The 26,664-nt window shown below is 37.4% G+C and overlaps 1 protein-coding gene across 32 annotated transcripts in view; it reads left to right on the top strand.

Moving 5' to 3' along the window:
* DLG2 (discs large MAGUK scaffold protein 2) overlaps nt 1–26,664 on the top strand; it is a 1,074,248-nt gene that overhangs the window by 591,667 nt on the left and 455,917 nt on the right. Inside the window, exon 1 of one of the 32 annotated variants that reach the window (XM_054072121.1) lies at nt 23,874–24,302. The exons of 27 other annotated variants lie outside the window; for them this stretch is intronic. In XM_054072121.1, the coding sequence (XP_053928096.1) occupies nt 23,976–24,302 (327 nt within the window). In that variant the 5' untranslated portion in view covers nt 23,874–23,975. Of the gene's footprint in view, nt 1–23,873; nt 24,303–26,664 lie in introns of those variants that run through there. 4 more of the 32 variants (XM_054072136.1, XM_054072043.1, XM_009565126.2 and 1 more) reach the window with 4 other exon arrangements.

Here is a 26,664-nt window from a genome sequence, read left to right on the forward strand (position 1 = left end):
CAATTGCTCTATTTCAAGTAATCTCCGTGGAGGAGAAATTGTATTCACAAAGCAGGGGGACATCAGCAGTGCTATAGTAGTCGTGCAGATGTGTAAGATTCCTAAATATTGCCTGCATAGTGAATGTGTTTGATAAAAGAATTTGAGTGATTAGAAGCAATTTGTATATTATATTTGCTGGGATTCATGTGTTATACTAATGTTTTGACTAGTCCGATAGTTTTTCAAGTCAGTTTTGTTTACTGTAGTCAAATTATACCAGCCATACACCTGTGAACACACTGCTGTGGGCTTTTAGGTAAAAGCAATAATATTTCACTACCACGGTCTTTGTATATCTTATGGAGGTGGAAATTATACCCTTACATGTGTTTTTTTTTTTTTTTTTTCCTGAAACTTCGGTAGTTTCTGCAATTAAAATCTTAGATGTTGCATTCAGAGGAAAATGTTTGTTGTTGAAATGATAATGGGGGTAATAAATCTGCAGTAGTGCATCCTGCTGATTCAGAATGGTCTTTTGTTTATCCTTTGAGGAGCAGGGAGCAAACAATGTGCCACCTTGTGGCTTCTTTAGCCACTACAGTTGGTTTAATAGAAAATGGTCAAGTGTTAGCTGAAAGATTTGTCATCCTTTCTTTTGCTACTTTCTATGCTACTGATGAGTAGCATACAAGCTCTAGTTGAGAGAAAAAAAGTGGAAAATGGGTATTTCGACTTTTTTTTTCTCCCCTCCCTCCCCCCCCGTTTTTCTACCAGATGATATTATCCTTGAAGCAATTTGCTATAATTATTCTTCACTCATCTAAATGTAATGCTCTTTGCAGTGGTGAAGTCAGCTTCTGTTTATGTATTCTACTTGTACTCCATAATTAAAACAATTAACATGCTAACTGTTGTGTGTTTTAGATGGAGCTTTTAGCAGTGTATAAACAGAAGGTCACAGCTTAACTGGATATATCATTTTACTTGACTAGCCTCAATACAGACAATCCAAAATGTTTTCTTTTTTCCACTGTAGACAATCTAGCAACCTTCAGGTTTTACGTGGATTATGGAGAAAGGCAATGAAGACAATGTAGGAAAGCCAAAAAAACAAACTCAGGTATTTTGTGGCCCTAAGTCATATTTTTAAGAAATCTCTGGCCTCCTTCTGATTAATTTTGTGGCAAATATTGATGATTCACGTGTGCATAACTCTGGGACAGAATATTTTGTTTCTGGGGAGACCTTATAGCAGCCTTCCAGTACTTAAAGGGAGCCTAAAAGAAAGCAGAAGAGAGGCTCTTTATCAGGGAGTCCAGGGATAGGATAAGGGGTAATGGTTTTAAGGTGAAAGAGAGGAGATATAGATTATGTATTATGAAGAAATTCTTTCCTGTGAGGGTGGTGAGGCACTGGCACATGTTGACCAGAGAAGTTGTGGATACCCCATCCTTGGGGGTGTTCAAGACCAGGCTGGACGAGGCTTTGAGTAACCTGATCCAGTGGAAGGTATCCCTGCCCACAGCGAGGGGTTGGAACTGCATGATCTTTAATATCCCTTCCAAACCATTCTATGATTCACAAACAACTAGAATGTCTTCAAACAGAAATACTGAATTACAGCCAGGAATTCTCTGCTGCAGTGTCAGGAAGGACACCTCTGTGCCAGAGCAGCAGAAAATGTAGCAAATGTAGTGCATTTGTGTGGGCAGATGTTAACCGACAGATCAATTCATGTATTAAAAAAAACATGCCAGACCACTTTCGTACAAGCTCTCTGCAGAGTGACCTGCTGTTTCCAGAAGGAATAAGAGAGAAAGGGCTCCCTTTGCTCTATTACCGTTTGCAGTGGGAGCAAGTACTGCAGAGAGCACAGAACTAACAGTTTAAAAAAGCTAAAGGGGATGATACATCCACAGAAGGAAGCACAGCATCTGCCTTTCAGGGTTTTTCTTCCATGCAGCTGCCTCAGAGGCTCCAGTGACAGAGACTGTAACCAGAAATATGTCTATGAGGTGCAAGACCAAAACCGTGGTGATGATACTATAGTTCTGGTAGATCATCATTCATTTAATTGAAGGCATTTCCCTTGCTTTTGAGAAGAGACGGTGTATCTGAAATGGCGAGCTTGTTCAGATCTACCTGTCTGATAAAATCTTGTGAAAAAGGGGTAGGTTTTGATCTCCTTAAAATTTTATCCAGATTACGTCATTAACTTTCCTGTTTACTAAAGTTAGATCCTCTCTTTGTGTTTGGGAATGTTTGAAATCCATAGCTTAATCACCCTTTTTGAGGAAACAGTATTTGAACATAGACTTTAACTATCTTGTTAATATTTACCTACTTCTGAATTTCTTTTTCTGGAGAGGTTGTCTGACAGCTTTATGATGGAACAACTGGCAGAGTATGGAGAATTCATGTTTTTTTTTTTACTCTCTGCAGTAAGTCTAGATTCTTATTACCTGAAAAATATACAACATTTTGAATGAAAAATGAAGATTAAATATATTCATACTTCATAGAATGATCCTGTCAGATGTGAAAGAGCAAGATAAAGAAATTCTCTATATCTGCACAAATACTTTTCAGAATTCAGAAATCTCTTACATCTTCAAAAAGCAAGTGTGTTGCACGTTTCCAGTCATTCAAAATATTGTGAAATCACTGGCCAAGTCGGCACAGTTTGATCTGTCTTGGTTTCAGCCAGAATTTGGCACCAAGTTGCCTTCACTCTGTCTGAAGATTTGACGCCTTTATGTGACTCATTCCTTCAACTAGATTATTTTTGCATGTGTTTCTAATCAGATATCACTTCATTATTGCTAAATAAGATGGCTGTGAGCTTTTAGATATTAATCTTGGAAAAACAACAGCATGATTTGGCCTTTATGAGCAAATGCAAAGTCTCTTTAATCTCTGTATTGAAATGCAACATAGAGATTATTTGCAACACATGCTTCAATGTGATCCTTAGTATTTGGAAAAAACTTGTCTCTCAGTGGTCATAATTTCACCTTTGAAATTTTAAAAGGGTGTCATACAACTATTAGGCAACAGGAAGGCAAACTTTCTTATACAAAACCTCAAATGTAAAAAATGCTAAAAATAGCACGGAATGAATTTGTAAAGAATTACAAAGTATTTGAGATCCAGTTCGGGAATTTGTAGCTCAGATCAGGCTCATAAAATGGAAAGAAAATAGAAGGACAAATATCTCTGCAAGTATGAAATATTGGGAGAAAAAAAAGGTTAAGGGAAAATAAAGAGAAAACAAAAAAACAAAAAAAAAAACCAAAAAGAAAAGGACAAAGCTGTGTGGAGAGGATTTTACCAGAAATCTACTATGTATGTACTTAAACTACAGAAAATGTCTTTAGTATCTCAAAATATTGTTCTTCCAATAGATAAATTTGTTGTCATGATTTAGCCCTGACCTGGCCTGATTGGCAGCCAAACACAAGCAGTTGTGACCCAATTCCCCACTGTGGATTAGAAACTAAAACTCAAACAACTTTAATAATAATAAGGAAAATACTACTAATAAGAAAATAATAAAATATATGCAAATATACAAAATTGCTCCTACCTTCGATGACTATGTCACCACAGATGCTGCAGGGCAGGTATGGGGAAAAGTTCTAAGCTGGACTTAGAGGCAGGATGAGGCTGGACTCAGGAACTGAATACAGGAACACACAGATCTGTGATCAGGGGCAAAAAGACAGGTCCTTACTGGATGTTGGCCACCAAAGGAGAGGCCATCAAAGGCCATCACTTGACCCTCACGATCCCTCAGTTTTATACTGAGCATGAGGTATATGGGATGGAATACTCTGTTAATCAGTTTGAGTTCAGCTGTCCTGTCTGCTTGTTCCTGCAGGTGCGACTCTTTTTGCCTCTTTCACTTATGGCATTCCACCAACTTGATGATGGCTTTGGTTTCTATAGGAATAAGTAAAAACAATGGCCTTTCTGCATACCAATGCCCCATGTTATCACTTCTAGAGAGAAACTCTGTCTGAAAAACATGCAGTTAACTTACAGAAAATGAAGTTATTCTGATGTGACCTAGCTGGAGTTATAAAACTGATTCTACTTTTGCTCAAACCAGAACTTGTATGAAGATTTCAAGCTCATATATTGATACTTACGACACCTAACGTATATACCTTGTTGTTTAGATTTTAGAGGCCTCCTGGGGAGGCCTTCAGCCCACATTCCTGCTCTAAGCTGAATCAAGATTGATTTCAGAGACAGTTATTGATGGCTTTGTCCAACCCGGTCTTGGAAATTTCCAAGGACAAAGACCGCACCACCTTTCTGGACCTGTTCCAGTGCTTAGATGCTTGTTGCGTTGTCAGGATGTCAGCTGTGGACTTTTCCTTCTGATATTTTTCCTTTACAAGTTTTTTACTGTGGCAGTGGTGAGGCACCAGCACAGGTTGCCCAAAGAAGCTGTGGATGCCCCATCCCTGAAGGCCTTCAAGTTCTGGTTGGATGATGCTTTGAGCAGCCTGATCCAATGGAAGGTGTTCCTGCCCGTGGCAGGGGTGTTTGAACTGGATGAGCTTTTAAACTCCCTTCCAACCCAAACCATTCTATAATTCCATGATTTGCCATATTCTTTTCCTCTGTTGTTAATAAATGGGAACTGTTTTCACTCTTCCTTGCCCCAATCCACAGTGCTTCACTTAACATATATTAGGCTATCCTGTGCCTGTATTTTTCTTGTTTTCTGAAGATACTATGTAACTGCAAGTTGCATTTAGCTTTTTTGCACACTTTACTTTTTTTTGAACCACATGCCTGATCTCAACAGTTAATTCCCCAAAACTTCAATTCTTCGTTTAATTCTTACAACCTGTGCATTAATAGGAAGTGAATAATGGATTTCTAGATTTCTTATATGTTTTTGAAAATATTCCTAGGCTAGGACTATGATATTGAAAAATACAAGAGGTTTTAAATTAAATTGTAATGATTTTGTGTGTGTGATTCTTGCAGTGCTTTGTAGTCTGTACAGTGACCTTCTCAAGTATGCAATCACTTGAAAATAAAATTTAATAATGTATCTGTTTTGGTCTGGGTTGAATGTTGGTGCAATCAGTGAACATTAACTAAAGGGACACAAACTTGCATATACAGGTTATATGCAAAACTAGGTAGGCAAATGTATTTTATTTTCAATGTTATTTTTTAAACCTGGAAAAGCTTCTATCACAAGGCTATTCTGTGCGTTCACTGAAACTGTTTTGGGAAGCTGATGATCTAGTTTGAATCTTAAATATTCACATATTGTGTTGGCACAATACTCTCAAGGACTCTGCAGAAGAGGTGGGGAAAAAATTGAACACTCATTAAAGTCACTTTTAAAATAAATTTACAGCAAAGATTACATTATTTACTAAGACCATATTGAAAAATAACATTTTTTTTTGCCCCCCTATTCCTCTCTTGCGGGGCCTCATCTGGAGTACTGTGTCCAGTTCTGGAATCCTCAATGGAAGAAGGACATGGAGCTGTTGGGAGGGGTCCAGAGGAGGGCTACAAAGATAATAGGGGGACTGGAGCACCTTCCCTATGAGGACAGGCTGAGAGAGTTGAGCTTGTTCAGCCTGGAGAAGAGAAGGCTCAGAGGAGACCTTATAGTGACCTTCCATTACCTGAAGGGGGCCTGCGGGAAGGCTGGAGAGGGGCTATTCGTAAAGGCTTGTGGTGACAGGACTAGGGGGAATGGGTATAAACTGGAGAGGGCAGATTTAGATTAGACATTGGTAAGAATTTGTTCACCATGAGAGTAGTGAGACACTTGAACAGGCTGCCCAGGGAAGTTGTCGATGCTCCATCCCTGGAGGTGTCAAGGCCAGGTTGGATGGGGCCTTGGGCAGCCTGATCTAGTGGGATGTCCCTGCCCATGGCAGGGTGGTTGGAACTAGATGATCTTTAAGGTCTCTTCCAACTCTAACCATTCTATCATTCTATGATAGGTTTTATTTTTTTTTAATAATTTGAAACTGATCATAATTAATTGTTCTGTTTGATTAGTACTTCTGCAAAATTTATTCAGATTTGTTGTATTCATTACTTTGAAAAGGACTTCAAGGCTGACTTTTTAAAATTTATTTGATAAGAAAAAATAATAAGGAAATTTAAAATTGGTATGGGAGCATTAAAAATAATCAAAGTTAATTTAAATGCAGTTAACGTAAGTGTAAATGCACTTCTTGTATATAGTACTCAGGGAATGAAGGGATAGGATGAGGAGTTTTAAGCTGAAAGAGGGGAGATTTAGATTAGATATTAGGAAGAAGTTTTTCAGTGTGAGGGTGGTGAGGCACAGGCACATGTTGCCCAGAGAACCCATGGATGACCCAACTCTAGAGGTGTCCAAGGCCAGGCTTTGAGCAACCTGATCCATTTGGAGGTATCCCTGCCCAGTGCAGGGGACTGGCAATCTGTTATCTTTAAAGTCCTTTCCAATTCAAATAATTCTGTGATTCTATTATTTATAATCCACCATAATGCATTCACTGGAATCAAAAGAGTTTAAAAATGGCTTTCACGTCAGGTGTTAATTACGAGTAAGGAAAACAACCTAATTTGAGAAGTCTGGACTTTGAAGTGTTCTTAGATGTCTTTTGTGTAAAGAACTTTTTTGATAACATGTGTACTGCAAGTGCGGTAGATGAGATTTTCCGTTTGGATTTCATAGTCCCTGATTCTGTGTTGATGAGTAACCTTCAAAACTGTAAAAAAAAAAAGCCCCTTAGAACTGATAATAACTGCAGAACTTATAACAGCTACTACTACTAGAATTGCTTGATTCTGTCTACACAAAACTCCACCTGGCTTGTCAGGAGGACAGGATTTCACCGAGCTAGGAAGTCTGCAAGATCCTCATGCTAGGCTTGCTGGAATATGGAGCCCTGCTGAACACAGGGCTGATGAAGAGAACAATGTATTCGATAATTCGATATGTTATCACACATGTAGCATAGCTGGGGGCTTCAGGTTTGACATGCGGTACCTCTGCCCGTAGGCAGGCAGGTGTATTATTGCACCTTGTATGGATTTTTCCTGTAACAAGGTCCCTGGTATGAGAGAGAGGCTAAATTTGACTGAAGCCGTGCCTCAGGCTTATGGATTGTATCTCGAAGAACTGGGAAATGGCCCAAAGAAGCTCTGTGGGCTGCTTGGCTCCTTACTTGAACACTTCATGCCACATTCCCAGTGCTGTTCTGCAGTTTCCTCTTGGCAGTGGGGTATAAACTGGATGCATAAAGGCACTCAGGGCAGGAAAACACAGGGAACTCATGCCGGGCAATTACTGTGCTTCCAATTTGAGTGTCAGGTTATCCTTGCCTGTGCAATGTAGACAGTCTCTCAGAGGCACAGTACAGACTTCCTTCTCTTGTTTTGTTCTGGTTTTGCTGAAGAGTTCTTAACACCTACTACTGCACAGATGTTGTACAGACTCAGGAAACAAAACAACTTTTAGTTTGGAAACTCGCATTCCCTTGTTTATTGTTTTTATTAGTTGCTAACAGCACAGTGAAATGAAATCTGATGTTGTCATTAAGAATATTCAGTAGGGGGAAAATTTATCATTAGATAAGTGTGCCAGTTACAATAACATAGACTTGTCTGTCTGTCTTAGAATGAGTAATATTGTCACCATTCTGGTCAAAAACAAATGTCATGGGATGAAGACAGCATGTATTTAGAGGTAACCATCCTTTGTCCACATTAGAAGGTATCCTTGAAAAAAAAAATTATAAAATATTTTGAGAGCTCTGAAGAAAGCAATGTGTTTTACATCTAACAAATGTTTATTTATTTGCTATTTTTATTATTATACACTTTATCTCATTACTTTCAATATCAATAGGAGTATAATAAATTAAATTCTGTGCTAATTGATTGTATACTGTCATTAAGATACTTGGACTCTAGACTGCCACAGGACAAGGATGGGAAGTAAAACCCAAGGTCTATTAAATTGCAAATCCTAGTTCTTTTAATGAAGTATAAAAATTAATTAACTTGAATTTGCTAGATTCATTTGTAGATATAGTGCTGACTGGTGGCAGGCTTCCCCTTTACAGCAGAATCAAAGCTGTGTTTAAGTGTCTTGGCTAGGATATCTTCCTTTTACTGTTTACCAGCCCTCAGTCAGATGTTGAAGCACCTTGTAACAGAAGCGCTAGCTTAGTTTTCATTAGAGAATCTCTTGGTGGAGGTATGATAATATATTTCACTGTATCTGTAATATTCTCTAAATAGGAGTAAGAAGGAGGCTTATGAAATGCCTTTTCCTTACAACAGAAATATTTATAGTAGGAGAAACACAATAAGATGTGAGTGTTAAGGTGTCTGAGCCAGGGAAACAGGAGTGTAATCAGAAATGCCCAGATGAAACAAGCTGATGTGGAGAGTGAAGGAGGGAAAGGTGGAGGTGAAGGAAAGCAGGAGCAGTAGGAACAGCTTCAAAGAAGATGAAGTAACCTGCATCCAATGCAGCACACTTTCTGGGAATCTGGATCAAATGCATTTAAAAAAAAAAGTCAACATATATTCTTATATACTGATGCCATAGAAAACAAATTCTATTTCATATAGGATACATTTGTTGTAAGTGTATGTCAAGGAAAAAGCTTGATTATGGTAAATTAAAGATTTAGTACAAAACGAAGTTACTTAACTGGAGAAAGACATTATAATTACTCTGTCATACTTCTCATGATTGAGTGTGGTATGCAGAACTGATGACATCCTGCTATTACAGCTGCATGATTCTATGTGCAATCGCTTTTCAGCCTGTAACCTCGCTAAAATTTACATGTTAAGCTAAACCTTTCAGTGTTCTGTTTCTGTATCTCAGGCCAATTGATCTGATAATTTGTTTTTCTGTTTTCATATTTTTAGCCAGAATGATATAGTCATTGACAGACTTATATTAGGGAATGAAAAGACATCATCTGTTTTCAAAAATAAGTAACTAAGTCCGGAATTCTTTTCTATATTCCTGATGTTTCAGCACTTCTAGAAGAGTGAGATGACTTTGTTCAGGGTAATTCTAAAAATGCAAACAAATTTGGCTGAGTTACAATCTATAGTTCACACGGGCTTTCTGTATATTTGTTAGGGATAATAATTTAGTCTTCAAAGCATGCGCTTTTCTTGCATGCGCTCAAGGTTCTCAGTGCTCATCCTGCTAACAGAAGTACATAGGTACCGTTTGCTCAGGACTAAGCATGATTATCTCCAAGATGAAGCCAGCCTTTTCCTGTAACAGCTGCTCCATCCTTGGATGTGTTTGTGCACTGGAATGCAAAGCAGTCTTTCTTTACATGGCCTAGAATAATATGCCAAACTGAGAGACACACTGTATTACCTTGGGAACAGAACTGTGTTAATGCAGATACATTTTGAATTTGAGTAGCTTACAAATTGGACATTAGTTGTTATATGAATTCATCTGTCTATATGGATTCTGGAAAAGAAAGGTTAAGTAAAACGCAGCTGCGAAGCATAGGGGAGAGAGAAAAACATGATGAGTTGGATAACAAACTTTAGGGCAAACTAGAACACAGAGGAATAAAATCCAAACAAGGAAAAAAACACCCAAACCTAAAATCAAACCCTACTTTCACACTAACCTTATATGCCTGATTTACCGGTGTTTAATGATGCAGGATTTACTCAGCCTTATAGAGCATATGAACTACATAAGACAATCTATGGTGACATAAAATACATTTTTGAGGTTCTTGGTCTTGCTGCAAATTAGATCAGTTGAATACTAAGAAAATTGAGCATGTGCAATGACCACGTGTGATAGTGTGCTTTAAATGGCTTCCCCAGCAGAACACAGAAACACTTCGGCAGAAGAGGATATCTAAGCAAGTAGTCAAGGGAACACTTTCGTTATTTAACCATAATATCTTCTACCTGTTCTCTCACACACTCTGTTCTGGCACAGATGAGACAGAAGTCTTGAAATCAGTTTCATTCAGGTAACAGTGATTTATTTCCAAATGAGAATGGAGAAAATAAAGTTCAGATTCCTTCTCTTTCCTTAACAACCACAGAGCACAATTTTTTTTTCAGACCGAGGAATGTGTTTTGCCCAGTTAAACTGTAGGTACATATGATGTTCCATATGGGTAAGTGACTTTAATGATCATTCTGAAAAGCTTAATCAGATGGCAAGTGTAACATCTGTTTACATATCTCCATTAGAAATAACTAACATTCTTTTCAAAGTCACCCTCAGGGTCTGGGGAGATAATATTGTGGGACAACTCAGTGGTTCATTAGTGGAAAAACTGAGGATTATTCTTTTTGTAGTTAACATAAATAACTACAGAATTGCAAAAGGTCTTGTAAAATGTGGAAATTACCATAATCAGAATGATTTAGAATTCGATGAGATCTGGCTCTGGAAGGAGAAGTGTGACTGTGATGAACATGGAAATACTAAGGATCAGATTCTGGACTTATTGCAACTGTTTAAATATGGTATTTATTTGCACATAGAGAGGGAAACAGACCTTTAATTCCTCTGTATTATGTCATTAGTTTTACCCAGTGCAATGCATATGTGCTAAGGTGTAGTTCAGCTCATTGTTCAGTGCCCAGCCCAACTTTGTTGCGGCCATAGTGTCACTCAGCCATCTGTGAGATAGGGTTAAAGTTACAAGCTCAAGAAAATAGGGGCCTTTCCCCATTGAATAAGTTTTGGGCTTTAATGTCCCAGCAAGCTTGTAGATTTAAAACTGAGATTAAATTATTTACTTTTCAGGACTGAAACTAAATTGGGTCTGAGGTGTTTTCTCGTGTATGCTTTAATAGTCTTACATTTTACAGGTAAATAGAAAACTTTTATGAGAAGAAATGTAACTAATTAATTGCCACATTTATAGTGTTGGCTGCACTGCGGTAAGCACTTCTCTAGCAGGTGAATTCTATTAAAATGTCACAATCTCAGACAAAATCCTTGTGCTATTTACTCATCTGTTTGCTGTGTTAGAGCCTACTGGTTTATGTCAAGCTATCCATGACGTTTGTGAAGCAATCTTCTCTTCCTAACCTCTTTTTTTGATGACCAAAACCTGCTGTTATGAAAATTCTTCCATGTATCCTGATATATGCCATTCCCCAGTGCTCCAGACCTGTGAGTTCATTGTTTCATAGTTTTCCAGATGTATGGTTGCCAAAGCAAAGACATTTGAACGTTGCAAGTGGAATTTGTAAAATAATACTTTGCTTTAAGCTACACTGGCATGGAGTTCCTGTCTTCAAATAATGAACACCATAATCACTCAACAGGGTCCTACATTGCCATTTATTGTTTTCATTCTGGACCCACACCAGCAGTGGAGGTCTGTCATGGAGTTATTCAAGTAATTGCAAGAGAGGTGAATGCGCTGTGTGACCTGGCTAGAAAGCAGATTTGCAGAGAAGGAACTTGTGATCCTGGTGAGCACCACGTAGACCATGAACCAGTCCTTGCAGGAAAGAAGTCTAAAAGCCTCCTTGACTTTATTAAGCAGAGCATTGCCAGCAGGCTGAGGGAGGTGATCCTTCCTCTCTGTTAGCACTAGTTCCTTCCCACCTCAGCTATTCAGTGATTCTGTGAACTGAGTCTCCATGAATGTGTATGCACTGTCCTTGAGTTTCTGGCATGAGTAAAATAGAGAAACATAGCTAGAATGAGGGAAAGTCAGGTTGGTCATTTCGGTTTGGTGGAGAAGTACAAGTTAAATATCATGGAATTTATTGAGTTAACATATGTTTTACCTAAAGTTGTATAGTAGAGTTGGGATGTTTTGTGGTAGCATTAAAAAAGAAAAAAAAGAGAAGTCTAAAAGGATGAACCAACATATTGATTACTGTAGGTTTGTTTTTTCTTTTGTTTCTGTCAAGATTTAAATGTACCCCACAATATTTATTTGTCTATGCTTAGAAAAAGGAAGAACATGAAATGACTTTCAATCTACCTTTTAGAGAAGTGATAAGGATAGGAGTCACAAGAATCACATTCTGGAAGGTGCATGTTTGAGAACATTGAAAAATCAATGTGTATCATGTTCAAGTTTGTTTAGAAATGACTGGGGCCATTAAGTCTCAGTTTGAGGATTTTTGAGTTTTTTTTTTTTTTGTTCTGTTTTATTTTTTTAATGAAGATTTGCATTTATGGTCTGAGAACTCTGGTGTCATCCTATATTGACTTTCTTCCCTGCCACATTTTATTTTAGAGTCATAGACAATTCAGTCCATACCGAATAACGACTTGTTATCAGCCAGATCAAATTCAGGCAAAGAGTAACTGATTCCTAGGCCATTGTTGTCATTGCTAAACAAGCTAAAATCAGTTCAGCCCAAGATGACCTCAGGTAGAACACCCTACACTGTCAGGCTTTTTCTCCTATCAGTGAGATATTTTTCTGGCTGTGGTCTATTCACTCCTCTCTGTTATTAGGCATCCCAGCACAGAGTTGTCATCACTGTTGGCTAGCATCATCTGCTTTTACTGGATAACTTGAGCACCTTCCTGGACTGAGATACTCCGAAGAGTGCGAAGATTTGGGTTTAGGTCAAGATAAATCTGTTGAGTCATGTCTAAAGTAACTTTAAGATTATCTGTTAGACTCCATGACAACCTTTCTCGGATGAGTATCTCAATACATGAACTGTTGTGGAAAGTTAAGTCATACTTCCTGCAGTTTTTTAAATATTGCTTTTATTTTGCTTTCTTTTTTTTAACAGATAATTAATATACTATCTGAGTCAGGGTGTGCGTTTTGTGTTAGCTGAAGCAGAAGTCTGCTTATTTCAGTAAGAGCAAAATATTAACTTCTAATATTGTTTTAGTGTAAGCCTCTGTTTTAATTGGGTGGTAGATTGCTTTTGGATAGCAAACACAGATAAACTGGCAAAACACGTCTTACAGATCTTTACAAAAGCCTTCTGTCCGGAGAAAAATGAATCTCAAACATCTTAGAAAAGAAAAATAATGAGTGAAGGTCATAAAAGACATTGAATAGAGAAGTAATTTGCGTGGCTTTATGTAGATAATTTAGCTTTTGTTTTCTTTTTTCCCAAAATATTACCTATACATAAATGATTTTATGCTTGTAAAAGTTGTGCAAATTATTTTGCAGCGAGGAGATAAAAATCTTCAAATAGTTTCTAAATCTGCACTGGTTACTTTAAATTTGTAAGACAATTGATAACAAAAAATCACACATTTATGTCCTCAAATACCACAGAACACAGGGGAGCAGGTTCTTCAATGCGTTTCATTCCCCAATTCCTTAAACTTGTGTGTCATGAACAGGAATACACGAAAAAAATCCATATTAATACAACTGTTTGTCTGGGCATTGTGTGGCCCAGGGTGTCACTGGAGATTGGAACTACAGGGGCTTCTTGGAGCCAGTGGGTCACATACTATGGGGACGTTCCTGGGCAGGGACTGATGGCCTCAGGCTTGGCTGTAATGCAGTCCCAGGGTGGGTGGAGGATAGTGGGGAAATAGACAGGGACAGCCAAATCTCCTGATGCCCCCAGGGACTTGACAGTGCTGTCCTGGTCAAGAATTTGAAGTGGCTGAGTCACTGCCCCTGGAGGTGTTCAAATTATGTGTGAGCATGGCACTTTGGGACATGGTTTGATAGGCATGGTGGTGTTTGGCTGATGATCGGACTTTATGAACTTAGAGGTCTTCTCCAACTCTTATGATTCTATGATTCTTCTAATTGTTGGTTATAGGTATGTTGTCTTGCAAACCACTCCACAAAGAATAAAGGATTTAGAAGACCTGCAAAGATATGCAATTAAACTTTCATGCTTCTTTCACTCTGTGAAAAAAATACTTTGTCAACAAACTTTAAAAATCTAACCCCTGGCAATCTACTAACAGCTGACAAAAGATGTTAATGAGAAATATATAATTTCTTTTCTAAAAAGGAATGGACTATTAGTATTTAATGCAAATTAGTGTTCTCTTTTGCAATATTAAATGTCCTAGATAAGTCAGCCTCATGTTCTAATATTTTTTTTGGATTTTTTCATAGTTACTTCAATTTTCTCACATTCTTTCAGCTTATTGGCAGTTTCACACTATGACTTTTCCAGAATGAAATAGTTTGTCTTCACCTGCCAGTATCTACAATCAGTATTTTAAAAAACAGTTGGGCAGAAAGAATGAGCTAAACGAGGCTGAGCTTACTCTAGCCAACTTGCTGTCTATGGAAATACAAAACAATTGTCACTTCTGTCAAACAATTAGCTGAATTTACACTAAGTTAACATTCTAATGTGGTTTATAGTAGTGGGGGTATTTCAAGCAGAGACACTGAAGATTGACTGACGAACCATCAAAATATCAAAAGACATGCTTTACATGAGGGGACATTTATTGAGTAAAGGAAGTATTTGTAACACTTGCATAAGCATTAGTGTTTTTAATATTCTGGGCAACCTGTTCCTGTGCTTGATCACATTGATGGTAATTTTTTCTTTCCTAACATCTAATCACATTTCCTTTGCTGCAGATTGTGTTAATTGGCCCTTGACTTTCGCTGTGCAACTCTGAAAAGAGTCTGTCTCTGGCTTCTCTGTAACCATCCATTTAAGAAGTGGGTCAGACAGATTTGCCCCTTAGCCTCTTTCCTGGCCTGAAACTAGCTTTCTTATCCTACCCATGCACATCATGTTCTCCAGCCCTCTGACCATCTTGAAGACTCTCCACTGAACTCACCTCAGTTTGTTCATCTCTCTTTTTCACTGGGTAGCCCAAACCAGACTCAGTACTTCAGATGTGCTTTCATAAAACTCAGTGAAAGTTAAGAATCACTTTCCTTGACATCCTTTCTGTGCTCCTACTAATGCAGACCAGTATACGGTTTACATCCATTGCTAAAAGGGCACACTATGGACTCATGTTGAACTTGTCCATCAGGACATCCCCAGTCCTCTGCAACCCTGCTTCCAGTCAGTCCCCAACCAGTTCTCTTGCATGAGATTATTCCTCTCAAGATGCCAGACTTCATATTGCCTTTCTTGAACTTCATGAAGTTTCTGTCAGTGTATTTCTCCACTCAAGATTCCAATGAATGACACTCATTCCTGTCATTGGATCAATAGCCTTCCTGTGGACTTACATTAGGAAGACCAGCTTGTAGTTCCCCAGATCCTCCTCTTGCCCTTCTTGAAGACAGATGTGGTGTTCAGGTTTTTTTCAGTTATCAGGACTTCTCCTGACCACAGTCTTTCAAATATGAGAGAGGTCTTCCTACAGTATTAGCAAACTTCCTAAAGAGTTTTGGATTCATTCCACCATGGACTTGTGTGCATGCAATTGACTTAAGTGGTTTCTAGTTTTGTATTCTTGTATTGTAGACAGTACTTTCAGTCCTGGACTCTACTACTCATTGTAGTGATGAGGGAGGACAGAGAGCAGACCTTGCTCAAAAACACTGAGAAAGCAAAGCCACTACACAACAAAGGCGTTTTCTTGTCTTCTATGTTTTCTTTTGCCTTCCTCCTGTTGCTGGTCTGCCTATAGTAACCTGTCTTGTTAACCTTCACGTCCATCTGTGATTTTAAATTCAGCTGAACTCCAGTTACTCTCTTTCTGGAGAATTTAAATAACGAAGAAAACAGGGCTGTGGAAGTACCTTTGCAAATAAGATTATTTGCTAGTTTCATTATTCCAAAATATTTTATGAGAGGCACTAAATATTAGAGAGTTCAAGTAAGTATTTAAATTTTCTGTCCACAGGCAAATTTTCATTGGACTCTTCCTCTAAAACTTTCTTTATTGCCTTCACAAGTCAAAGTGTACATGGGTTGAAAGAAATCTGGAACACTATTATCAATAAATGCTCCCTTTTTCCTGTTGCAATTTTTTTGCCGTCATTATATCTATTTAAGAACATATTTAGAAAAAGTTATTTTGGCAGAAAAGCAATTCTCTAATCAGTCATTAGTAATAAGGGAAGAAAATTAGATTTGATTGAGATGGTAGATGAACGTGCCATGTTTTACTCTGAACTAGTTAAAAAATACTTTCACATTTGTGTGAAGTTTTCTTTGTATAATTGCAGATTAGCTGTTTGGTAAGGGCTAGTGCTCTGTACCTGATAGCAGGGAGGCAGATTCAGAAAAAGTATACTCCGCTTCCAGAGTCAGGTACCAACGGCAGTGTCAATTTTCTTGACAATATCCAACTAATATTTATTTATTTATTTTCATGTACTGGAGTGTAATTGTTTATACATTATAAAAGAACTATAGACATAGCTTGTACCGCAACTGAAAATTCAGGGTTTTTTTCTTTATTTACAGACAATAAGTTCCATGAGTTAGCTATGCATTTTAGAGGAACATTTATTTTCATTATTTAACTGTTTACCATATTTAGTTCCATATTTTTCTTTGAGACAATTATTTTATTCTCTTTAAGGAATTCAGCTATCATGTACATAATATTTATGTGCATTAATTATTTATATAGATAAATGGGAATTGTTTGTATAGACAAAGATGTTAGCGCTTCATACTTCTAAGAAGCTTAATAGAAAATCCATGAGATGTTGCTGTAATCTTCACAGGAAAGATATAATATAATGCAAGTATTCTGTAGCACTGTAGCATAATATAGTATTAAAACCATACTATTAATTGTATGATAAAGAGGTTGTTTTTTTAGGTGCAACGAATGACAAATAATCAGAAAATTGCACAGTGTCTCTCTTGAATTTGTTCTGACCAATGCATAGAACCTTGATGCGGTATAGAGATTATAATGTCTTAAATTTCAAGTGCTGGCAAGAGTTGGGGAAGAAATCACAGAAATATTAAAGCTCAAAAAAATAAAATTCATACAAATAAAGAAGCCTGTTTTGTAGGATTTTTTTTTAGAAAACAAAAACCTTCCAATATACATCATTGCCAATGTTTCAGTATATGGCTATTTAGCTGTTTCTTTGGGTTGCTGTGACTTCTTTGGGATTATAGGCCACAGTGCTATGAAATCAAAAGTTTATTGTGGCTTCGGTTTCAGGTCACTCTGCCTTTTAATGTTCCAGTCCTTTTTAACATCACACGTTAGAAAAGCAAAATGTTGGAGATTTCTACCAAAACAAAAAACAGGCCAGACTTGTTTGAGTTATCTAAATGTAATTTACTACTTGACAATATACTGTATCTTTAGTTCCTTCACAAGCTGATGTGCTTTCCATGTGATCCTGTTATATAGACCAGACTCTTTTCCAAAGATAGCAAGTGGTTCCATGAGGAGTCGTGTTTTTTTTACTGAGGGTTTACTTTTCTGCATGTTTTTATAAAAATAAAAATCATCCTCAGAATTTAAAGGAAGAAGAATGCTCTTCTAAATCACCATGATCTCTCTTTATCACTTCTTTCCTGATTTAACCAATGCAGCCCTTTCTGTCTCAAATACATGCCTGAGCCCTTGCTTGCTGCATCCTGGAGATCTTTCTCCAAACTGTCATTCTGGGAAACATATTTGATTTTTATGTTCTTTTCTTTAAACCAAGTGGAATCCTAAAGTAGCTATGATCAGCAGGCTGCCTTTATATCCACTAATACAGGGAAACCACTCCGTATGTTAGTCATTAGTTTAGTTTCACTCGCACGTCTAGTGCTGTTAGGATTACTGTGATTATCTAGTTTGACCTACTCTAAAACACAGACTCTAGAACTCTACCCTGTCAGTCCAGCATTGAGCTCAATAACTTCTAGCTGTATCAAAGCAAAGTGCAACTGGTCCAGACCTTTCAGATCACTTGGTACAGATCTACTGTAATGCTATAGGTGCTCCAAATAATGCCGGTAGATTGTTTTTACTCTTCACAGTAATGAAGAAAGACATTAAGGAAAAATATCCAAACTATATACAAACATCTTATGTTCAGAGGGTCAGAGTTTATACATAAAGCTTGTTTCGATATAAAGCCATCAAGGATTCCTTTTGCTTCTGTGCCTTCCTTTCTTGATTCATGTACCATCCTTGTCATATAAATACACAGCACATAGAGAAGTATGTAACTCCTTTACAAAAACATATTAGAGCATTTCTGTTTGGGAAAACTTTTTAGAAATTTTTTTCAGCTATGACAAAATCACAGGGGTGGTCTGGTATTGATGGAAACAGACCTGTAGAGAAACAGTGCAGATTTTCATTACTCTTTTAATATCCAGTCAGTTGAGTTCCAGTCAAATGTCTTTGCTTTTGCTGTGAAAGTTGTGTCAGTCACTTAAAACAGTTTTTTTCTAAAGACTGAAGGAAGGTCTTAGTAATTTGGATTCTCAGTAGTGTATGATACGAACCTTGTCTTTTTGGCTGGGCTAAGTGATCATATCTCTCTGCTTTCCATTCAACTGCACTGAAAAGTTACAATTGGCTACCTCCTGGGTTTTTATGGTGTACTTTTATTGCTTAGCTTACTACTTGAAGGGAGACCAAACGTCGTTGAATTTCTCTTTCAAAATCAAAATTGCTCATAGTAAATAGCATGCTGTTTTTTTCCTAACTAACAGAGACGCAAAGAAGAATAGTTTATGGTACTGAATATCTTCATGTGGCTGAACCCATGGATATGAATTTTACTTAATTATTAGCCATGAACATTTCTTTATATCCTTTTTTTATTACTTGCAAAACAATGTTTTAGTATTAGGCTGATACTAATGTTCTGAAATGCAGTGCCTAAGAAATTGGAAATGCACAATCAGTCCTTAAAAAAGCTGTCTTAAATTTGCCGAAGTGCTAGTATTAGACTATGTAAACTGAAGAACTATTAAAAAAGTTAAAGTCAGAGAAACATAGAATAATTTGGTTGGAAAAGACCTTTGAGATCAAGTCCAAGTCCTTGGTCTCAACAATGCTTCTCACAAACTACGTGGCCAAAGGTACTTAAGCAAAGGACACTTGTTTCTCGTAATAGTAGGTGAAGTTAAAGGTTATACTTAAGTATTTTAGAAAAGTCTTGATATTCACTCTCTTTATCTTCAACAGAATGTGGAAAAGAGACATCAGTAAGTATTTTCTACATCATGAAAATGATGGTTGCAGTAACACTTATTGTCTTTTCTACTGCCTGCACTTAATCTATCTTTTCTGTCACACACCTTTACCTGAAAATAATAGGTTCTGCAAGGGATATTTTCTGTATTGGCATGTACATGCTCTTGTATTTCAATCTTTCCACTGCGGTTTTATGATTCACTTGGATGTGAAATTGGTAAACCTGCTGCTCTGTTCTCCACCAGCTTTGACATGATTGACTTTGACTTAATATTCCCAACTGAGGGTTATTTTCTTCTGTTGACATAGTTCCCTCCCAAACCCTTGTCATTTCTCTTTTTCATTGTATCTTGATTTCTAAATTATTGTCCTTGTGTTCACCCTCGGACATGCAGCTAACACTGATAATGGATTTGTTTTTGTTTGTAACTCCTTAAGCTTTTCTACCCTCTCATAAAAATCCAAAGAATACGCCCTTGATTGCACAGGCAGATAGGCTGCACTGGTATTTTTGTATAAAACTTGAAACCTTGAGATACATCTTTTTGCTTAAAGGATATGGGGATTGTATAATTTTTTTAAGTAAACACAATATTACTTTTAAAGACCATTGACAGATTTCCAATGAAATTTCCTAAATGGTGACATTTTTAAATAACTGCCTGTAGTTATATTTTTCCTCTTTTACTGTTTTATTTTGCTGTTGCAAACCTTCATGCCTCTCATGTCTTGCACACCTGGAGGAAGGGAGGAGTAGGCAGGCCCAAAATATAAGCTAAGCTGCTTTATTTCAGATCATAGAATCATATAATATTTTGGATTGGAAGGGTTGTTAAAGATCACCCAGTTCCCACACTCCTGCCATGGCCAGGGACACCTTCACTGGATTAGGTTGCTCAAAGCCTCATCCATCCTAGCCTTGAACCACCTCCAGGGGTGGGGCATCTATGACTTCTTTGGGCAACCTGTGCCAGTGCCTCATCACCCTCACACTAAAAAAATTCTTCCTAATATTCTGGTTTCATTAAATTAAGTATTTTTTTTTCATGTTACATATAGGACAGTCACAGAAATCCAGCCATTTCCCAGGATTTCCTAGATAATCTGTGATAACAAGAAGTTGTGCCAGTTCACTTAGCTTCTCACCTAATCTTGGACTAATTACAGCCATTTCCTCTGGACTATGTCACCACAAAGATAATTAGAATATTGTATAGAAATACATGCATAATTGCTTTTCACCAAACAAAAAATATAGTTGGAAAGAAATTGTATTTAACCTAATTCAGTAGCCTTGCTATTGTATTAATAATTGTTCTCTTTAATATTTTTATTTCTAGAAGAATACTTGTAGAAATTTTAGGACCACTTCACAAGCTAGCCCATGCCACATTCATTACTCTACTTTCATCCTGTATTCTTTTATGGTTGCATAACATTACATCCTTGGTTGGAGAGGAAAACCTGTTACTACATCTAAATCATCTTCTCCCATATTTCTAGCTTCCCTCTCAGAACTCTATTAATAATTTTCATTTCCCATATGCACTTTTTCTTTCCCATATGCACATTTTTGCCTGAAGCAAACTCTTCTCAGTGTTTATTTTTGGTGTATGTCCAACATTACTGTAATTCAGTTACAGTTATTTGTGCTGGTACAGTATCAGCTAAATTTATTTGCTCCATTCTGTCATACCTACTTAATATTTTAAAAAGAATATTAGTGATTTTTTTCCAAGACAGTGTCAGGTCAAATACAGTGTACTGCACAACAGGCAGTTTCACATAGTGCAAGAGTTATTATCAAATTAGAATGACAGTCAGGCACATGGATTTGAGCCATGTGTTAATCTAAGTTTATCCACAAATGCATGCCATCCTATCTAATACAATGGTTCAATCACAGCTGATAAAATTACATTATCTTTTGAATCCATCTTACCATGTTATCTAGCAATTAGTTGCATATATACATCCTGTATTCAATTTTTTTTTGCCTCACATAGGCTGTGATGAACTTGGGAAAAAATATGGATAGTTAAATCTATTAATATGTGTATGGTTATTATTTATGGATTCTCTAAATATTAAATAGCCTAGAAGTGTCAGGTTGGTTCAGGGAAGATTTGGTGGTGTCAAATTCTTTCGGAAAAAACACCATCTCCACATTCTCATAAAAGGCCATTTCAAATATAATGTTTTAATGCATATGAATAAACTTTACAGTCAGGAAGATGTCTTTGCAGTTCTGCGTTCTTCTCTTTGGGGAGCAGTAAGGTTACGAAAAGGTAAACTATTGCTTTAAAATATCAGACTGCAAGAGTCTGTGATAGGTGTTTTAGTGTTCTGGTTCAGGTGGCTTTATCCAGCATTATTGGTATAGAGGAGTGTTTGATCAGAGAACACGTGGATCCTTTTCACTTCCTAACAATACTGTAGCTGGTGCTTGTTGTGATTTTTTTTTAATATATCCTTTTTTGAGTGGCCTTTTTAAAATTTATATGTGAACTTCTTACTTCTGTAATTAGCCAAGTTTCATTAAATAGCTTTGAAATTCATATTTAAACTGGGGTTTTTTTTGAGGTTCTGACTAGCATATGAGAAAGCTGGAATAGCATCAGTATATTCTGTAGTAAACTGTGAGCTTGCTATGTGACAAAAAAGATGATGGTCTTAATCTGATGGACTCTGCTAATCTAAGTCTATTTATGGCCCAAAGTTTCCCCAGGGGGCGTTCAAGTTAGAGATTAGGAAAAATTTTGTCACTGATGAAGTCATCAGGCAATGTAACAGGCTGCCCATGGAATTGTTTGAGTCACCATCCCTGGAGGTATTTAAAAGATGGATAGGTTCAGTCCTCAAAGATATGGCTTAGAAGTGCACAGGTATGTTTGATCTCAATGATCTCAAAGGTCTTTCCAACCAAATGATTCCATGACTCTGTGATGGGAGTCCCTGCCCATGATAGGGGGTTGGAACTGGATGATCTTTAAGGTTCCTTCCAACCCAACCTTGCATTGCAACAGGATTGTAGTATAGACTCACAGAATGCTTTGTGTTGGAGGGGACCTTTATGGTTGACCTAGTCTAGCCTGTCTGCAAGAGCAGGGACAACTTCAACCAGATCAGCTTGCTCAGAGCTCCATCCAACCTGGCCCTGACTGTTTCCAGGGATGGGGCCTCAACTACTGCCCTTGGCAACCTGTGACAGTGTTTCTCCACCTTCATTGTAAAAAATTTCTTCCTTATATCAAGCCTATATCTACCCTCCTTTTGTTCTAAAACCATTATGCCTTGTCCTGTCACAACAGGCTTTGTATAGTTTGGGACAAGCACCCTGAATGCAAACAGTTAAAACAGATGCAAGCTTCACATGTGACAATTTGAATTAGAATGTTGTCAAAATATTTCCTCCACTGTGAGAGCATTGCCATAATTTTTCCCTAAAAATTACTGCCAGGTTGTATCATTATTTATTTTAGCAATGTCTAAGCTTTGAGGAATTTCAGGTTGGTAATTTAGGAGGAATTAAAAATTGAATCAAGTCTTATTGCCCCAAAGCATTTGTAAAAAATAATTTATCCTGTTTGAAAGTCTATTTGCAGCTGGTCGTAGTTGTCTTTGAAATCTTTAAGTGTAAATATTCTTTAATCTTTGAAATGGTAGAACTATGTATGCTGTTTACGAATTCTATTTAATTTTTTTGTATTTAAATCCTAGTTGAATACCAAGAGACATAAAAGGATTCTGCCATACAGTCTTGTATTTTCTTTTAAAAATCAGCTGGTTGCTTTCTATGGGTAAAAGTACCTTAGACAGGCTTAAGTTAAAAGAAACAGAAAATCTCAAAAAAAAAAAGTAGATATATTGAGGTCCAAGATCCCTTGAGTCTTAAGGGTCTAAAAACTTAGCCACCGGAGATAGGATTATATCCCTGAATCTCTAAATACTTGAAAGACTCAGTCCAGATTTCATACATTTTACACCCCTGCCACTTCTGTGAGACGAAGGAAAAGAAAATACTTGCAAATAAAGATTTCAGGAATGTTTAAGGAATAAAGATTGTATTAGTAAGAAAAAAACCCAGAGGGGATTTACAGATAACCCTGTACAAACAAGCTTCTAAGAATTTGCAAAGGGTGAAAAAAGAGGGGAAAATGATACATCAGTCATAAAGACCTTGTGCACAAACAATATATTCACGTTTGTAGATATGAGCTGCTGAAGATTTGTTAATTTGTTGCATAAATCTTTTCTAAGCTGCTTTATTTTTTAATTCAGCATCTTGCTCCCTTCCATTATGTTTATGTACATCAGCTCACACCAAAGTTTAAGCTATGGTTTAGAATTTAGGGCAGATAACATTCTTCCTGAACTTCTCATTTGCATCTTCTGATGCAATTTTGTTGACAAGGTCTTTTCAGGCATGCAGGGGAAAAAAAACCACTCCCGCATCTCTTTGATCTTTGGCAAAGGGGGATCTTTTTCAGTAGTTTCTCTGCTATTTCCGTAAGAAAACATTTTCCCTGTAAAGCTTCTACACATAAATACACTTCAGCAGGGCGCCTACAAGTTGTGTCAGGGTCAGCTAGAAAAGGATTAAATCTTCCTGAAAATTGTGTGTGTTTTTTTTGTTGTTGGTTGGTTTTGTTCTCCCATGGTTTGTTATCCAGAGAGGGATGCAGGCGTGCGTCCCAGCCACGCAGAGCATTGATTGCTTCTGCCTGCAGCGGGGATGCTGTCAAGTCGCTGCGCGAGTGGAGTCCGATATTGACACAGAGCTGCTGGCCAGCAGCTCATGCTGCGCCCCGCTCCCGCCATGCCCTGCTGCTAGCTGCTGCCAAGGGGGCTGGAGAGGCCCCGGCAAAGGACCTCACGTCTGGAAGGAGAAGCATTTTCATGCAAACTGGCCAAAAGAAGCTCTGGGAGTGCCATGCACGCACACCTTCCCAAGCAGCACAGCTGCGGCAGGGGTTCCGAGGGGTTGGACGCCGGCAGGAGCTTGCCTCCCATAGCAAGGGATGCGAGGGATGTCCACTGCGCCTGTCGCTGGCACCAGCATCCTCCGGGGCTACAATATAGCTCTCAGGCACTTCCCTCTTGGGGACCTGGGGCTGCCAGCCAAAACAGGAGCAAGTTTGTCCCTCTGTGGGACACGGTGCAGAAGAGCCCCCATAGATCCCCAGCCAAGGCACAGGGCAACCCTGGGGAATGGTGGTCAGAGTGCGCCTGTGCTCACGGCTGGTCCCCCCCGGTGCAGGTGAGCCAATTCTTCACTCTCCACGCGACTTAGAGGATGGTCCAGGGAAAGAAAGTGAGGTTTGATGGTGTCAGCAACTTTTCGGGCTATGTCTTGATTTGTGGTTAGTGTTGTCTTCTGGAAAAATGATATGAATGGGCGAGCTGTCATTTGCTAATGTTTATTCTTTGAATATTGATTCTCTGTGGCCTGTGGAAATTGTGGGGTCCTCTTGGAAGGGTTTTCTGCAGGTTCTGCAGACTTTGTATTCCATTGTGTTGTGCAGAGAAGTGATGCTTTTCTATTCTTGTGATTTTGCCTGCTTTTTAAAGAGTTTGTTTTCAAATATTGCATGAATTTAATCAGGATGTTTTAAATAGACAACAAGGGGGAGCATGTGTGTGTATTTTAGATTTATTAATAAGAGAAACTGTTTTTACCTGTTTTTCCTCTTTTGAACTTCAAATGTAATTGCAATCTTTAATAAATATGAAATAGCTTTCTAGCTTTCACAAATCTATAGATTTTTATTTAATGGCAAAGCAGTGTATTCTAAAGCATAAACCAGTCAGGGTCTAGGATGTGTACAAATACCTGTAAGCAATTAGACTGAGAATACTTACACACCAGATGACCCAGCACCGTGAAACAGAAATCACAGTGATGTTCATATGATATAAAAAAGCATATTAAAAAGCACTAACACTTCCTCCACTGATGTGTGTTTTCATTTCTTTCTTTAAAGACTTCAACCTTATTCAGAAGTTTTGTATTTTGTCAACATCAAATCCTTTTGCCATAATTTCACACTAAAAAAAAAGCAGAATTTACTGTTGAAATAGATTTCTGAGATATGTTTACTTACTGAAATGGTATATACTAGAGTTTAACTAGCTTTAGCTCACATTAGCACCCGCTCTGGAGACTAAATCAATTCTTTGATGGAAATGGCTTTAATATATTTTCACTGAACAGAAAAGCAGTGAGGTAAAGGAATGTCAGACAGTGTAGCTGTACTTTATCTTGCCTTATGCTCTAAAAAAATAATGCTTTCTTGATTGAAAGTGATTGTTATATATAAAAATCTTCGGGTTTTGCCTCAAATCTATTATCAGGTGGAAAAACTCAGCTTTCCTATATATTTTGGAGTGACCAAAATGTACATTTGACTACACTATATGTTATACATTTTCTGTATGCACATATGACTATTTATACCAGGATAAAGCTAATGCTAAAATAATACATAAAATATAGGTATGGATTGTATTCTAATTTTAATTATAAAAAGCTCTAAACATTTTCTTAGGCTCTGGAGATTTTTTGTTTGAAAAAAAACCTGAGGGAAAAAATACTGTAAAGGGAAGAGTTCCTTGGTTTTAAAAAATGTAGAATTTATAAGAAGCAAATAAAGGTGTGATTTAATGAAAAATAACCACAAGTCACCCTTAAGAATAGTTCAGTATCTGAGTTATAGACGTATTCTAAAGTTACTTCAGTATTTTCAATGCCTTTGTCATTAAATCCAGTTGTGATGTGATGTGATATTGTTCAGGTTTTTCTTGTTTATGCTCTTTCTTATATTTAATTTTGAACTCTGAATTGCAACATATACTGTACTTTTTCAATGACAACTACTTTATTCTGTTTAGGAAAGACCCTTTCTTGGGTTCTGTCTATAATGAATGAATCAATCTCTCATCAATCAAACAGATATTTTGAGCCAAGAGATGCACTGATGTCCTGCACTTAGCGGTCTTATATCATATAATTGTGATATAGTTTGTTCCAGATAGTAATAATCTTTCATTTTTTTCCTTGTGCAAAGTAAGCATTGTGCAGGCTGTGGGAAGAAGAAGTGTGTATATGTTTGTGTCTATTTCTCTTATTGGACATACATACATATTTCTCACATTGGACATACATTACATAGACAGTAATTTTATCTATTGTATTGCATAAATGTAATATGGAAAAACATGAGGGAGTTGCTAGAGTGTCCTTACTTTGGGGATACAAATTGAAGGCAGTGAAGTTTTTTGAGGACTATGTTGATCAGGAAATCTATGATCATCCTTGCCAAAAGAAGGAGCAGTGGTGAAACAGTTATATTTCCTGGCCTATGAAAAGGAATAAGTATTTGAAATTTCCATCTTATGTGTGACTGTGACAATAAATAAGCTCTTGACAGATTCAAAGGTGGAGACCTTATTTTTCTGTAAAGTTCTGAGCACACTCTTCTTCTACTTGGCATTTTGGGCATCAACCACCTAGTTTAAACACAGGAAAGACATGTAGCACCTTGGAAAAATTGCTTCTTGATCAGTACTATAGTACCAAATGTAATGCACGGGTCCTTTATTCCCAGTGTGTATACTAGATA

This window comes from Cuculus canorus, chromosome 1, assembly GCF_017976375.1.
Source record: "Cuculus canorus isolate bCucCan1 chromosome 1, bCucCan1.pri, whole genome shotgun sequence".
NCBI classification, from domain to species: Eukaryota; Metazoa; Chordata; class Aves; order Cuculiformes; family Cuculidae; genus Cuculus; species Cuculus canorus.